This window comes from Pelodiscus sinensis, chromosome 1 (genome assembly GCF_052426305.1).
Source record: "Pelodiscus sinensis isolate ZL-2025 chromosome 1, ASM5242630v1, whole genome shotgun sequence".
Classification (NCBI taxonomy): Eukaryota; Metazoa; Chordata; order Testudines; family Trionychidae; genus Pelodiscus; species Pelodiscus sinensis.
In genome coordinates, this window is record NC_143052.1 from 120,145,459 (window position 1) to 120,159,597 (window position 14,139).

At 43.8% G+C, this 14,139-nt stretch overlaps 1 protein-coding gene across 10 annotated transcripts in view; it reads left to right on the forward strand.

The window, feature by feature from the left end:
- ABCC9 (ATP binding cassette subfamily C member 9) overlaps nucleotides 1-10,717 on the forward strand; it is a 133,373-nt gene extending 122,656 nt beyond the window's left edge. For 7 of the 10 annotated variants that reach the window (XM_089769722.1, XM_075898363.2, XM_006121258.5 and 4 more), the window contains 5 exons: nucleotides 415-523; nucleotides 761-864; nucleotides 3,648-3,781; nucleotides 4,141-4,203; nucleotides 8,798-10,717. In XM_089769722.1, the coding sequence (XP_089625848.1) occupies nucleotides 415-523; nucleotides 761-864; nucleotides 3,648-3,781; nucleotides 4,141-4,203; nucleotides 8,798-8,935 (548 nt within the window). In that variant the 3' untranslated portion in view covers nucleotides 8,936-10,717. Of the gene's footprint in view, nucleotides 1-414; nucleotides 524-760; nucleotides 865-3,647; nucleotides 3,782-4,140; nucleotides 4,204-6,516; nucleotides 6,697-8,797 lie in introns of all 10 variants that reach the window. The other 3 variants (XM_014572614.4, XM_014572616.4, XM_075898428.2) reach the window with 1 other exon arrangement.
- The last annotated feature ends 3,422 nt before the right edge of the window (nucleotides 10,718-14,139 follow it).

The window sequence follows — 14,139 nt, forward strand, 5'->3', positions numbered from 1 at the left end:
ACCCAATCCTACTTTGACTCTGAGCTTGAAGAGAGGCCAAAATATGATAACTACATTAGCTGCTTTTGTTCTGTCTTTCTCTATTTAGCCACAGATCCGAGGATGCTCACAGTAAATTATGCTTTTAATGGCACCATCAATCATGCAGCATGGGAGCAAAATGTGTTCTTTAAGGGAAGAAGAAGAAGAAAAAAATGAAAACAAAAAAAAGAGAAAGACAACATTATCTGGCATCAATGTGCCTGTTTTCCTCTGGGGTTGTGTTATTAGATAGGATCACCTTCCACATGTTTAAAGAGCCATAAACAGCTGAAGGAATGCAGCCAGTCTCAGAGAGTTATGGTTAATTTTTCCATATGCTTCTTACAAATAGCATGCTTGTGTTGTCTTCACTTTGTGTGTTATTTCAAACAGGAAGGATTGTGATTGATGGAATAGACATTTGTAAACTGCCCCTGCACACTCTCCGTTCCAGACTCTCAATTATTCTCCAAGACCCCATACTGTTCAGTGGTTCCATTCGGTAGGTATTGATTCTCACTTTAAGACTTTTAGGGTTGAATAGGGTGCGCCTGAGAGATGGTACTATAGAAGTTGCTATGGGATGGGGTGATATGCAGAGGAGGGGACCTTAAATTCCTATTGCTGGTTCTACAGTCCTTTCATAGAGCTTAAGTAACATAATGTCATATTGTGGCCTAGGAACAGGCCAGCAGGCTGGAATATAACAATAATTTCTGGATCTTTGTCACTCTTGCAGCTTTAATTTGGATCCGGAATGCAAATGCACTGATGATAGGCTTTGGGAAGCTCTGGAAATTGCTCAGCTGAAGAACATGGTCAAATCATTGCCAGGAGGTCTTGGTATGTCCAAACAAAGCCAAGCATCCAGGGGTCTATGCTGATCCATATAAAAGAGCCATAACAGAGAGAAAGAGTTTGACTTTTTAATGTCTCTCGGTAGGACAAGAAGAGTGTACTGTACAATGCATGCTATACTTTGAGCCTCCCGTAATGTATGGAAAGCACTTGGGCCCAGATCCTAAGATGTATTTAGATGCTTAACATTAGATACCTAAATACCTTTTGGGATCTGGACCCTGCTGAATATTCCAACAGTATACCAGAGAGAACAGATGTGCTGTGCTGCCGGCTGATGTTTAAGCTTTCGACTTCAGTGAGATATCGATGTGGCACATCAAGAGGTGGGGTGGGGAACCAGTTGTCATAGGATTAAAAGCTTTTATACTGGTCTTGCAGCACTTGCAGCAAGGGCACTATTTGAGGAGGCAGGGAACTGAAACACCATCTTCCCCCTCCCACATTTTGAACAAAGACACAGCTTGCTTTTCTTCTGCCCCTCCTCACTAACCAGGAGTGAGTGAAAGGAATGCATGTAGCTTGCTTTGCTTACTCCTCTTACCTCCCAACACCTCCCTCCCCACACACACACATGCCCTCACCAACAGGGAGCGAGAGGAATGCAGGCTTATCAAGCAGAACAAAAGGCTCGGCCCATGCAAACTCTTGCTTGGCTCCTGGCTGAAATCAGGAGCAGCAGAATGAGAATCAGAGCTCCAGAGATAGTTCCATCTCTTGATTAGCAAGAACAGAACTGCAGCAGCAAATGCAAAACACAAATGGTCTGGCTACACTATGGGACAAGATCAAATTAAGATACACTACTCCAGCTACGTCAATTGCATAGCTAAAGTCGAAGTACCCTAACTCATCTTTTGGCGTTGTCTACACAACAGGAAGTGGAAGGGAGAGCTCTCTCGCTTCAACTTCCCTTCCTCCTCACAGAAGCAGGACTTAAGGCATCAACCAGAATGCCCCTCTCAGTTTGAATTAGTATGTCTTCTCTAGACCCACTAATTTGAATGCTGGAAGATCGACAGTGTCAATCTTGTCTGTAGTGTAGACATATCCAAAAGTGACAGCAGCAGTCACATTGCTTGCTTGCCTCCCTTATTCTCATCCCCTTACCAGCCAGCAGCTAAACCTAAGCAGCTTCTTCCTGCCAACGCTCCCTTCTCCCCCTTCCCCCGCTCCCGCGCCCTGCCTCAGCTACAGTACTTGGAAAGGTAACTCGCTCTTTTTGCCCCTCCCATCTCTGGGCTGGCTGTTCTTTGCTCTACCAATAGGAATGCAGAGATGTATCTGGCAGAGCCAATAGCAGGGCCGAGAGCGTCTCCAGACATTTTTTTTCAAATTCATTGAAACAAGCCAGATGGAGATGGAAGCTCTGTGCTTAGGCCAGAAGACAATCGGTGCAGATTTCATCCAGAATTGCCCCTCACCGTCACATGTTGACAAATTACAGTGGGTGGCAGAAGCAAGCCCCTTGTGACACCAGTAGACAAAGGGCTGCTCTAAAGGGCTGCAGAGCTAAAGAATGACCCCTGGGATCTTTCCCTGACATCAAGGAACAAACACTGCTTAAATTACACTTAAAACGCCCTATTTTTTCCAACTCTCCCATTTCTGGGGGCGTGGCAATACTCCATCATGACCATCTCTTCTTCCACTTAGTCCCACTTGTCTCTGAAAATCTTTTCAATGGGCTTTGGGTCAAGTTGTTAGGTGGGGCCATACAGGCTGTTAGACATAAATGGTGATTCCTCTGGGATTGCCTTGATCTTACCAAATCTCCCCAGAATTACACTTCTCAGTTCTAAGACTTTTCCCCAGAATTCCTTTGAAGGTGCTGCTGCTCCTTTCAGGGTCATCCTTAGGATTTATGGGTGCCCAACACAGTAAAATGAAAATGGTGCCTATATCCTGCCATACTGCCCTCCCCCCGCAGATAATTCCTCAGGTTATCCTGGGCCCTGTGGTCTTCCATGGAGGGAGGACCATCCCATCCATAGGGGCATGGGGCCTTGGGTAGTCACCCCAAACCATCCCATGGATGGGACAGCTCTGTCTAAGCCAGTCTGAACATATATGATTTGGCTGCCAAAATGTGTTTTGTTATATATCTATAGTGCCAACATCCATCATTTTATTATACCCTCTAGAAAGTGATTCTTTTTAAAGATATAGACAGTAGTTCTAATACAAAAATATTTAAATCAATAGATTGGGCTACTGTGGGGCTAAATTTTAAGTTACTGTGAGAAATTGACACAGCAGAAAATAGACCCAGGAATCATGCTTAAAGTTGCTTCTCCCTCCAAAAAATCTGAAATGGCACCCCTATCTTGCAGCAGAAGCTCTTTGAAGATCTAACAGCCATAACTCCTAATTATGTCACTGACCAAGCATTTCCCTTCACATTTCAGGTCTGGTTCATGAAGGAAAACCATTTATACACATTCCATATTTTTAAAAATAACACTAGATCTTCCCAGATATGTCACCTTCTTACTCTCTGATCATATGAGATGGTCTGTGGTCCTCATGGCGATAGTTGTGATCAGTTTTCTCAATACAACTTCATTCCAACACTCCTCAGAGACTATATTCATGATATTTTTCAGGGGTATTATTGATGGTTTAACAGCTATTCCACAGAGGTTTCTTGGTGTAAATTGAAAATAATTTCTGATATTGATTTGCTCTTTCATTCGTATGGCCAACAGAATAAAACACCAGGACAATAGCATTTAGAGGTTTAATCGTTAAATCTAACTATATTACAGATGCGGTGGTAACAGAAGGGGGTGAGAATTTCAGTGTGGGCCAGAGACAGCTCTTCTGTCTGGCCAGAGCCTTTGTTCGCAAGAGCAGCATTCTCATCATGGATGAAGCCACAGCTTCCATTGACATGGCCACCGTGAGTAGATCAGTTACATTGCTGCTACTTGATTGGCCTTTTAAGAGGCAAGAAGACATTGGAAGTTGAAGGGTCACGCTTTTGGGACTGTCTTCCCCACAAGCTGTCATTCATGGCGCCCAGGCAAGGGAGACTGATAACTCTGTTGTCTACCTTTCAGGTGTGGGGTTTAGTTATTTTATTCTTAATTTTGATTTCTGTGGTGTGGGGAGAAGGGTTTAAGGATCCTGCTGCAAACCTGCATTGCATCGCATCAGTGAAGGGATGAAATGCAATATACTGTGTGGTCCTGACTCTGGCAGTTAAAGCCACACGGTATGTCTGAGAACAGAATAACTGAGGAGCCTTTTCCTTGACAGGAAAACATTTTGCAGAAGGTTGTGATGACTGCCTTTGTGGACCGCACAGTTGTAACGATAGCTGTAAGTATCAACTCCGGCAGAGGCCCCCTCACCTTTCCTCATTCTTGCAGTAGTGGTACTTATTTTTCACCAATAAAGTATTGCTATGAAGATAAAACTAAGACATGGGCTCTGTTTTCACCATTTTGCAAATAGTTGCTACCTGTAAGGTGGGCCAAGTGAAAACCCTCAGATCAGAACAACCAGGATACTGGAGTGGAATTTGACATCTGAATCAGGATCCCAGTACAAATTTTTCTGTTGAGCTCAATCTCTCTAATCAGCTCAAATTAAAACACTTGGTTCTACCACCACCAAAGCTTGGGGGGCTAGTTCAAAATCTAGATTTTAAATGTATTGCTTAGACCCATCTTTGGTTTCTACAGTTGCGATATGAATTATGACTTTAAAAGCTTTACAGTGCAGTTTCTCAAATTGGGTGATTCTCTCTGCATATGCCCTTTTTTATTACTATGGTTTAAAAAATTGAATAGGTGGAAATATTCAAATCTCAACAAACAACAAAAAATGTTTTTGGCTAATTGTAATTCTCCCCCTCCCCCTTCCAACCTCCTTGTTTGTCAATCATCTCTAGATACCAATGTGTAGGTCAGCACTTCTGTATGTATGTAAGATCCCTGCCATTGCAGGAGCCTCTGGCACTATTGTGCCTCGGTCCCTTCTGTTTTCCACCAGTGACTCCTCTGGGCTGTAATACTTTGATCTAATTCTGATTGTTGGGCTTTGTGTGGAGGTGGCAGGATAGTTTTTAGTGATGTAAAAACTGTGATGTAAAAAAAGCGAGACTATGGGCAGGCCTGCATACACCCTTTCTGCCAAGCAATCTAAGGTGTGACTCTACAGAGTGCCAGTGTGCCATTGGAACAGGGGATGGAGGGCCAGGCAGCTTAGTGGTTGGAGTACTTGACTTCCGGCACTCCCTCTGTGGTCGAGGTGCCTAAGTCTTTAAGGTAGGATGGGGAGACCCAGGCTCTTCCACTACTTTGGATCCCAGCCCAGGATCCTGTGTAAGTCAGCCCTGAAATAAGCGATCTCCCAGTGAGCATCTACGTCCACTGCCCTGGGCTACTTCCTACCATTGTCCCTTTACTGTGGGGCATGGCCTGCTATAGTCCAAGTTGCAGTAGCAGCTTATCTCTAGTAATGCACCCCTCATGGACACTGGGTGTTCCCCTACTGCAGTTCCAGGGTCCTACCAGTCAGGCAGCCATAAATTTGGTGGGGTCACAACCCCAAGGTCCTTGTCCTTTGGTCACCCACGTTCTTCCAGGATGGGTGCTTCGAGGCCTCTTTCTCTTTGGCCGAAAAGATGGTTGTTGCTTCCTGGTGGCTGCCAAACTAGTTATTTCCCTCAGGCAGGGAGGCAGCTTACTCTGACCGCGTTGCTAACCAGCCCCAAAATGAGTCAGACTCCCTTCTTTTCTTCCCCCTCCAGGCCTGGCATTGGCTGCAGGCATAATGGGGTAGCGCTAGCTGGGCACAATGGTTCTTTTTAACCCTTTCTGTGATGGTGGTTGATTTCTCTGCTTCAGTCACAGCCATACACTAAGGTCCATGTGGATCCTGCTGACCCCTAGTACACTTGGACATACTGCTGTAAACGCCACTACATTAGTGCTCCCTAAGGGACATTTAATGTGCAGTAACAGGGCCCCCATGAACAGCTAGAATGTGCTGTGCTGGGATGCTGTAGATGTTCATCACAGTTTGCCGTATATCAAGTGTTTGTGTAGACATGCCCTACGAGATCTGGTGCTTCCTTTTGTCCAAAAACTGTCTCTACAGTATATATATGAAAGTGACCTTAAATTCCACCCTGTGATATGCTTAGTTGGTAGACACATGTTTTGTGTGTGGAATTTTTGCTTCAGCAGCTGTTTCACTTACTTTGTCTGGGGTATGGTCGAGAGGTTAGCACATGAGGCTGAAGTCAGCTCTACCGGGTTCTGTTCTCAGCTGTATTGGTGATTCATTGTGATATCTTAGGAAAAGCACTTAACCTAGCCCATGTATAAAGTGCTTTAAGAACCTCAGATACAAAAAAGCATAAGATAGTAGTAACAAACAAATTCCCATTCATAAAACTGTCACTCCCATTCATATCTGATTTATACTATTTCTTCTCCTAAAATACTGCTTGTCTATGGCTTTCTGTTTTCTACACAGCTATTTGAAGAAAAATAACATTTGCTTATAATTGGCTTTCCTGTTCTTCACCAAGCATTTTCCTTCTATTGACTTCACATCCTTTCTTCCTTTATGGCTGATTCTTCCATCTCTTTTTTCTCCCTCCCTATCTGTTCTTCTTTTCAGCACCGAGTGTCTCAGATCTTGGATTCAGACCTTGTGTTAGCCCTTTCCGATGGTTTTCTAGTTGAGTGTGATGCTGCTTCAAACTTGCTCCTCAAAGAGGATGGCCTGTTCACCACTCTGGTGAAGACTAACAAGTAGATTCTCTCGGTCCACACTGGTCGCAAGACTTCTGGCTCTCCGGTACCTACCTTTAGCTCTTCAGTCATCTTAGCTCTGCTATGACTCTGCTGCTCTGAAATGACAATTCAAAGGGCCATTCATTGTACTGCAGTATTTCCTAAGTCTAAAATCCTATGTTAATGACTGCACTAATCTTTAAAAGAGTAACTAATCTAATAACATATGAATATACATTATAATTAATGAAAGTAAATAATTGCTTTTTGCAACAAACATCTGAAATGAGTTGCATATCTCTATCCAGATCTTGGTGGAGATGGGTCCACATCATAAACAACACTTTTGTTGGCAGTCTCAGAAAAGAAGCCAAGGACTGAATTAGCCTGGAAACAACTACTATCTCACCCCTACGGATGTACCTCCAAACTGGGTTTAATATATACTGGCAGGAGAACATGGGGGAAAACTTAGACTACCATTGTTCATATTCTGCGGTTAAGTAGCAGCGTTCATTCATTCTCCATCACTGTCACTCATGCACCAATGCTCAATTCACAAAAACAAATACAAAATGCATTTAAAATAAAGAAGCATAAACTCTTAATGCTATTGTTTCTGCTTGGATTTGATGCAGGACACATAATTTAGCCCAAGTGTTAAGTGAACAATTCCCTTGCTAATGGCCAGATGATACAGATTAGTGGGATAAGCCTATGGCTCTCAAACTTTGCAGATTACTGAACGGCTTTCAGGAGTCTTGATTTGTCCTTTGGTATCCCTAAGTTTTACTGCAATTAAAAACTACTTGCTTACAAAATCAAGCACACAAAAGTGTCACCGCACAGTCACTGAGAAATTGCTGACTTTCTCATCTTTACCATCTCATTATGAAAGATCTCAGGTGGAATATAAGTAATTGTACTTACCATTTCAGTGTATGGGATATAGAGCACTATAAACAAATCAGTGTCTATATGAAATTTTAATTTGTATTGGCTTTACTAGTGATTTTTATTTGGTCGGTTGTAAAACTAGGCAAATATCTAGCTGAGCTGATGTATCTCTTGGAAGACCTCTGCCTAACCCTAGGTGTATTTGTACCCCTGGTTGAGAACCACTGGTGCAAGCCTCAGTCTTGCCTGACATGACAAGTCCAAATCACAGCAATGCCAACCTAGCCCTCAGCCCTCTTTGGCACACAAATTGGGGTCCATGCAGTGTGTGTGCTTTTAGTGCAAACATGTAAATCAACACCTCATCTAATCAGCACGATACAAATACATGAAAATACAAATGGTATTTTAATGAGTGCACTTTGTCTGGATACTTGATCAAGGCCTCCCAGAGAGGAAGGTGTATATCAGAGGTCCTATATAAAGATAGTAGTAACAAACAAATTTACCTATATAAAGCAGGGTTTATTCCTGGGACTACACCCATGAGTTCAGTTCAGAATGACCCATTCCATAGGGCCCGATCATGGCAGGTAGTGAGAATGAATATTGAGGGTACTCCAAGCCTCTTAGGAACTATTCATCACTATGGATACATCTAGACTACAGGCTTTTGTCGACAGATACTGCATCCAGTTCTGTAGACAAAGCGAGCTGCTTTGTCGACATGAGAGTGTAGACGCAAAGGACAGTGTAGATGCAATAATGCCTTCTGTTGACAGAACTCTGTCGACAAAAGGCATTATTCCTTGTAGAATGAGGTTAACCGCCGGCGACAAAACTGCCGAGTTCTGTTAACGTTATGTCGACAGAACTCGGTGGTAGTGTAGACACAGGTATAGTTTTGTCGACAAAAGTTCACTTTTGTCGACAAAACCCTGAAGTCTAGACACACCCTCAGGGACTCATCCTGCAGACACTCAGGAATATGCTTAATTTAACATATCTGAGTAGGCCCATTTTGTTCAAAGGGGCATCTCACATACAGAAAGTTAAGCAACTGCATACATATCTTCAGGCTAAGGGCCAGAGTTTGTCAAGTGCTTTAAGATTCTTGGGATTAAAGTTGCTAAATAGGATAGGACATCATCCATATCTCCCGGAAGACAATAGAATGCTTACCGCTGACTTTAATAGGGATTGAATCAGGTACTACATGAAGGCTGTTATCTTACAGAGACTTTCCATGTGTTTTTGTTTTACCACAGCATCGGGTTCACACTATTCTGACTGCGGACATGGTCATTGTGATGAAGCGAGGGAACATTTTGGAGAATGACACACCGGAGAACCTGCTATCTCAGGAAGATAGCATCTTTGCTTCTTTTGTCCGGGCTGACATGTGAAGGGTTGCTAAATCACATGGTGTATTTTTAATAGCTGATTTTTAAACAAATGAAATCCAAATATTTTCTATTCAGTATAGCATCACCTTAGCCTTTTTAAAGGTTTCTCTCTCCATGTGTCTATCTTTAAATAATAAAGCCCATTGCAATCCATGTATGCTTCAAAACTGTGCCAAATGCCATTAAACTCCTCCTCTCTCCCCACCACACCCACATTTGCAATGGTTTGATTTCTTAGGAGTCTGACATTTTTTTGGGGAGTCACCAATGGTGTTTTAAACTCATGTAATGAGCAAACACATTTGCTGCTATTTGGAATGACAGATGTTACCTTAGAACCAGTGATCCACATGGTTTAATTGGTTCAGAGAGCTTAAAGAGCTCCCAGGTGTAACCCACCCTTGGGGAAAAAATAAGCTCCTGATGGGTGGTGTGAGCTGATGCATTCCACAAACAGACTTTTCCTGCCAAAGTATCTTTGTAACTAAGGATAAAAAACTTCTCTTAAAAGCATAATGTAGCAGCATCCAAAAACAGAAATCCTCCACTTCAATATACATGCACTAGTTAGAAAAACGCCATCTTTTAAATGCTATGGTGGTTACCATCCATGGCTATCATAGATGCTTAGCCTCTTATGTTATAGTGGCTCTTGCTCTCTTTTTGGTATGAATATGTTTTTTCATTACATGCTGGTGTATTGTACGGAGGACACAGGAATCTGCTCTTCCCAGTGGTGATGGCAAGACAATATCAAAGTAAAGAGCGAGGATGTTATAAAGTAAAAATGAAGCTCAGTATTTTCAAAGTCTGATGTTAGGCTCCTAAATCCATATTTGGTCTGTGGACTCTTAAAAGTCAAAAGGCCCAAATCATCCCTGGTATAATTATATTGGCTTCAATAGGCTTCCATTGGGGATGAATTCCATTCAGCATATTAAGGTTCACTATTAAGGTTAATATAGACTTGGAAGCCTGGCTGAAGTATTCCAGTTAATATGTAAGGTCTGAGCTTGCATTCAGTCTTAACCTTTTGTGGTGTTCTCTTATGGCCCTCCGTTTCTCCTCTCTCTCCCCTCAAAAAATAGTCTTCGCATTTCTGCGACACTTCTTAATCACATCCTGAGCCCAAGAACATGATTTTCAAAACAGGCTAGAGGATTTGGATAAATCCGAATGGAAGGTATGTGTCTAAATTCCTTGTGTGCCTTTAAAAGTCTCAACTGGAGATCTCTCTATAGCGGACTAATATTTAGGACTAGATTTTGTACTTCCCTTTGTGCACATAAATCCCACTGTACTAATGGGAATTTTTCATACATTCTTTCAAGGGCAGAATCTGGCCCATAAGCTTTTTTTGTGGGGCTGATACTATTCAACACAAATCATATTTATCCACTAATGTATGTCCAGGAAGGAAAGAAGAGTGGTGCTATCATGACCTATTTAATAATAACAAAAAGTAGAGAGAAATTGGAGGTGGGATGTGATAAGTGATCTCAATAGTTGAGACTCTGAGGTGTTTAAGATCTGCATTCAAATGTTGCAGATTTATCCTGATGATGTAAGAGAAAGGAAGTGGTATAGCAATTTACTAGTGATCCATCTTGACTATTTGAAATGAATATTTGTAGCTTGCTTAGCCAGCCCAAAGAAACTATTCAGTAACATTTTCTGAGGAGCACCACTTCTGACAATTCTTGTTGTTTGTTGGATAAATTCACTGTGTTGAGCTCTGTCATGCAAATAAATAAATAAATAACTTAAGCAGATAATTCAAGAGCATGTTTATTCTGCAGGAGTCCAAGAGACACAGTCATCCTTGGCTTTATTCAATTGATGCTGATGAGCTTATACTACAGAGGAAATGGAGTCACTATGTTTAGACTCAATATTAAGATGAAGAACCAAGAGCTTTGCTGAACACATCCATTGATTTAGATGCCTATGCATAGAGCACTGCAAATCCACAGATATCCGCAGGTATCTACACTTGTGGATGTGGACGTCCACAGCTCATTTTTGCAGATGCAGATACAAATTTTATATCTAGAACTTTGCAAATTTGTGGATATCTGCTTTATATCCACAGATATCTGCATCCATGGATATCAGTGCCCAATTATCCATGGTTTATTTTTTCAGATACAGATGCAGATACAAATTTTGTATCTGTACAGGACTCTCTGTATGCAGTACAACACTTTTCAAATGATCCAAACCAATTGCCTGGGCAGTAAAATCCTGGCTCTAGTGAAGTAAATGGCAAAACTCCCACTTGACTTTAATGGGCTAAGAGTTCACCCAGGATCATGTAAAGCATTGTATGAACAATTCACATAACATTCCTACTATATTTGATCCCAAAGTCATGATGAGGAACACAGAGTGGATTCTTGCCTATATAATCCCTCCACTGCTATACTATTTAGTGGATTCTTCCTTTTTAGTATGTGAAGGAGGAAATCATATGTAATGGACTGTGAAGGACTTCCCAGCCAATTTACTTTGCTGCTGGAGTACAGGACTGCGTATAGGCTGACTCAGCCATCACCTAGGGTGCCACGTTAAAGGGAGCACCCAATGATAATGTCGCACCATTGAGGGCTGTGGAGGCAGGAGCACCGATCACTCATTCTGCCTGGGGTGCCAGCTGCTGGCAGCCTGTCTTGGGCCGCCCCTGCAGGACTGTCTGCCAAGATATCAACTAAATGCAGCAAATATATTTGTTAACAGTAATATCCCATGGATTTATGGGGAGTTTACCTGCATAAGGAACTAAGCAGTCATTTGTAAGTTAAGAAATTAGATTCTCCTTACATCCCAAGAGAGATGGCAAGCTTCACATAAATTGCCATAGATCTACCAGGTATATTTTATACTGTGGTGGGGCGTCTGCCCCAAAACAGGTAGCTGGAAGCTTAAAGCAGCTCTTAGAGAGACTGAAAAAAAATTGGAAGGAGGACTTGTAGAGAGCCAGTCAGGAGACTCAGCCAATCAGGCTCAGGAAGATCCTGTAGCAGCCAATCGAGCCCAGGGAGATTCATATAAGAAGAGCTGCTCAACAAAGCAGAGTGATTTTCTCCTGGAGTGCAAGGGAGAAGAACTGGCTACCCTAGAGAGTACCTTAGATAAACAGGTGCTGTTTAGGTCAGGAGACCAACACAGAGCTCCAGCCTGAGGCCTGCCAAACTGTCGCCCTGATGCAAAGGGCCTAGAAAGTGCTGGGGATATCAGGAAGTGACCCACGGAAACAGAGAGTGCGAGTTGGAGATGGGGCAGCATGTGGCTGCCAGCTATACGGTGTGTGACTTGGGGCTTGGAGTAGCATAGGGGATCAAGTCCCTCCTCCATGCCTCCTCTTGCCATTGAAGGGAGTGGCCAGTGTATGATCTGCAGCGTATATCACTGAGAGAAGTGGCTAGACTGGAGACTGCAGTTAGCTATTACCCCACCATCCTGGTAGAAACTAAGATTCAGAGGACCCCTATTGGGGTTACAGTAGGCGTAGTCAAAAAACTCCCATATCCCATAGTCACAGGGAAGAATTTCCCAGGGTTTGGAAGCTTACTCCCTCCTAAAGGGTTGGAGAAAAGGGTGTGGGGGCCTTCAGGCCAACGATTCATCCCTGGCAGGGTATCATCCCCCCTGATTTTCTTCAAAATTTCTTAAGATGTTTCCCATTCCTGGGAAGACCCAGACGACCAGAAAAGAAAGGAGGGCAGTGAAGGCCTTGAGAGCTCAAATTCTGACCCAGGGCAGGAAAACTACCTTAGTAGACAAGCAGATATGAACATCAGATCAAGGGACTGTCCCAGCAAAGGACAAAGCAGAGTCTGGTCCAGGTCATGATATCACCAAACCAGTGGAAGAAGCGGATGCCAGCCCTCAAGAGCTTGGACAGATCAGCCATGGCAGGAAATTTTTTGAGTGGGACCAGGCAAAAGATCCTAGGTATGATAATGCCAGGAAAGAAGTGGCTGAAATGGACAGGGTGCTCATAGAGAAGAAGGTCCAAAAAACAGAGCCTTACTTCATGATCAAAAGGGAACTCCTGTACCGGGTCTTCCTGATGCAGGAACAGAAGATACAACAGCTCCTTGTGCCACAAAATCATTGGCATTCCACCTTAAGCCTGGCAGACAGGAAGGCACCTAAGAGTAGAGAAGGGCCAGGCACGGGTCCTCGGAAGATTCTTTTGTCCAGAAGTGCATAAAACTGTCTGGTGGTACAGCTGTTCAAAGTGTCAGCTGCACCGCCATCCTTGCCCACACTTAAGGGCCCCTTTGGTGCCTCTGCCAATCTTAGAGATCCTGTTTGAGTGGATAGCCATTGAGTTTGTGGGACCCCTAGAGAAGATGACATGAGGCCATTACCATATGCTCTTTGTCCTGGATTATGCAACCCAGTATCCGGAAGCTGTTCCCCTGCGAAATATGGCTTCCAAAACAATAGTTAGGAACTACAGGTAGTGACAATTTTTTGTCCATGTAGGACAGGGGTGGGCAAAAGGGCCTCCGTGGACCGGATCCAGCGTGGATCCGGCCTGCGGAGGCCCTGCTGCTCCCCTGTCCCCAGGCTAATTAGGGCCTGGGGGTGAGGGAGCACACAAAGCTTTCTCCACTCTGCCCCTACCCTGCGACCAATGTGCGGTGCTTCATAGCACTATGTGCTCCTGGCAAGGTAGGAAGAGGCTTCATGCGTTCCCCTCCCCCCCCCCCCCCCAGGCCAATCAAGCACGCAAAGCCTCCTCTTGCCAGGAGCATGCGGTGCTATGAAGCCGGGTAAGGCGGGGCAGAGCAGAGAAGGCTTTGCTCGCTCCCCTGCCCCCAGGCCCTAATTAGCCACACCAGGGGCATGGGCACCTTGGGAGAACTTGGGGTGAGGGCAAAGGCACTCCCTCACCCCCAGACCAATCATGGTCTGGGAGTGGCGAACCTGGAAATATCTTGACCTTGCCCCTTCCTCTCAATGCCCAGCCTTTTCCACTAGATGCCCTGCCCCTTCCTGTGCAGCCTGGGGCCACTTCAAAAATTTTCGAAGTGGCCCCCAGCAAAAAATTATTGCCCACTCCTGATGTAGGACCACCAAAGGAGATACTCACTGACCCAGGTGCCCTTTCATGTCCACATTGATGAAGGATCTCTGCTCTCTACTCCATGTACAAGCCCTACAGAAAGGTTCAATAGGGCCCTCAAAGCCAT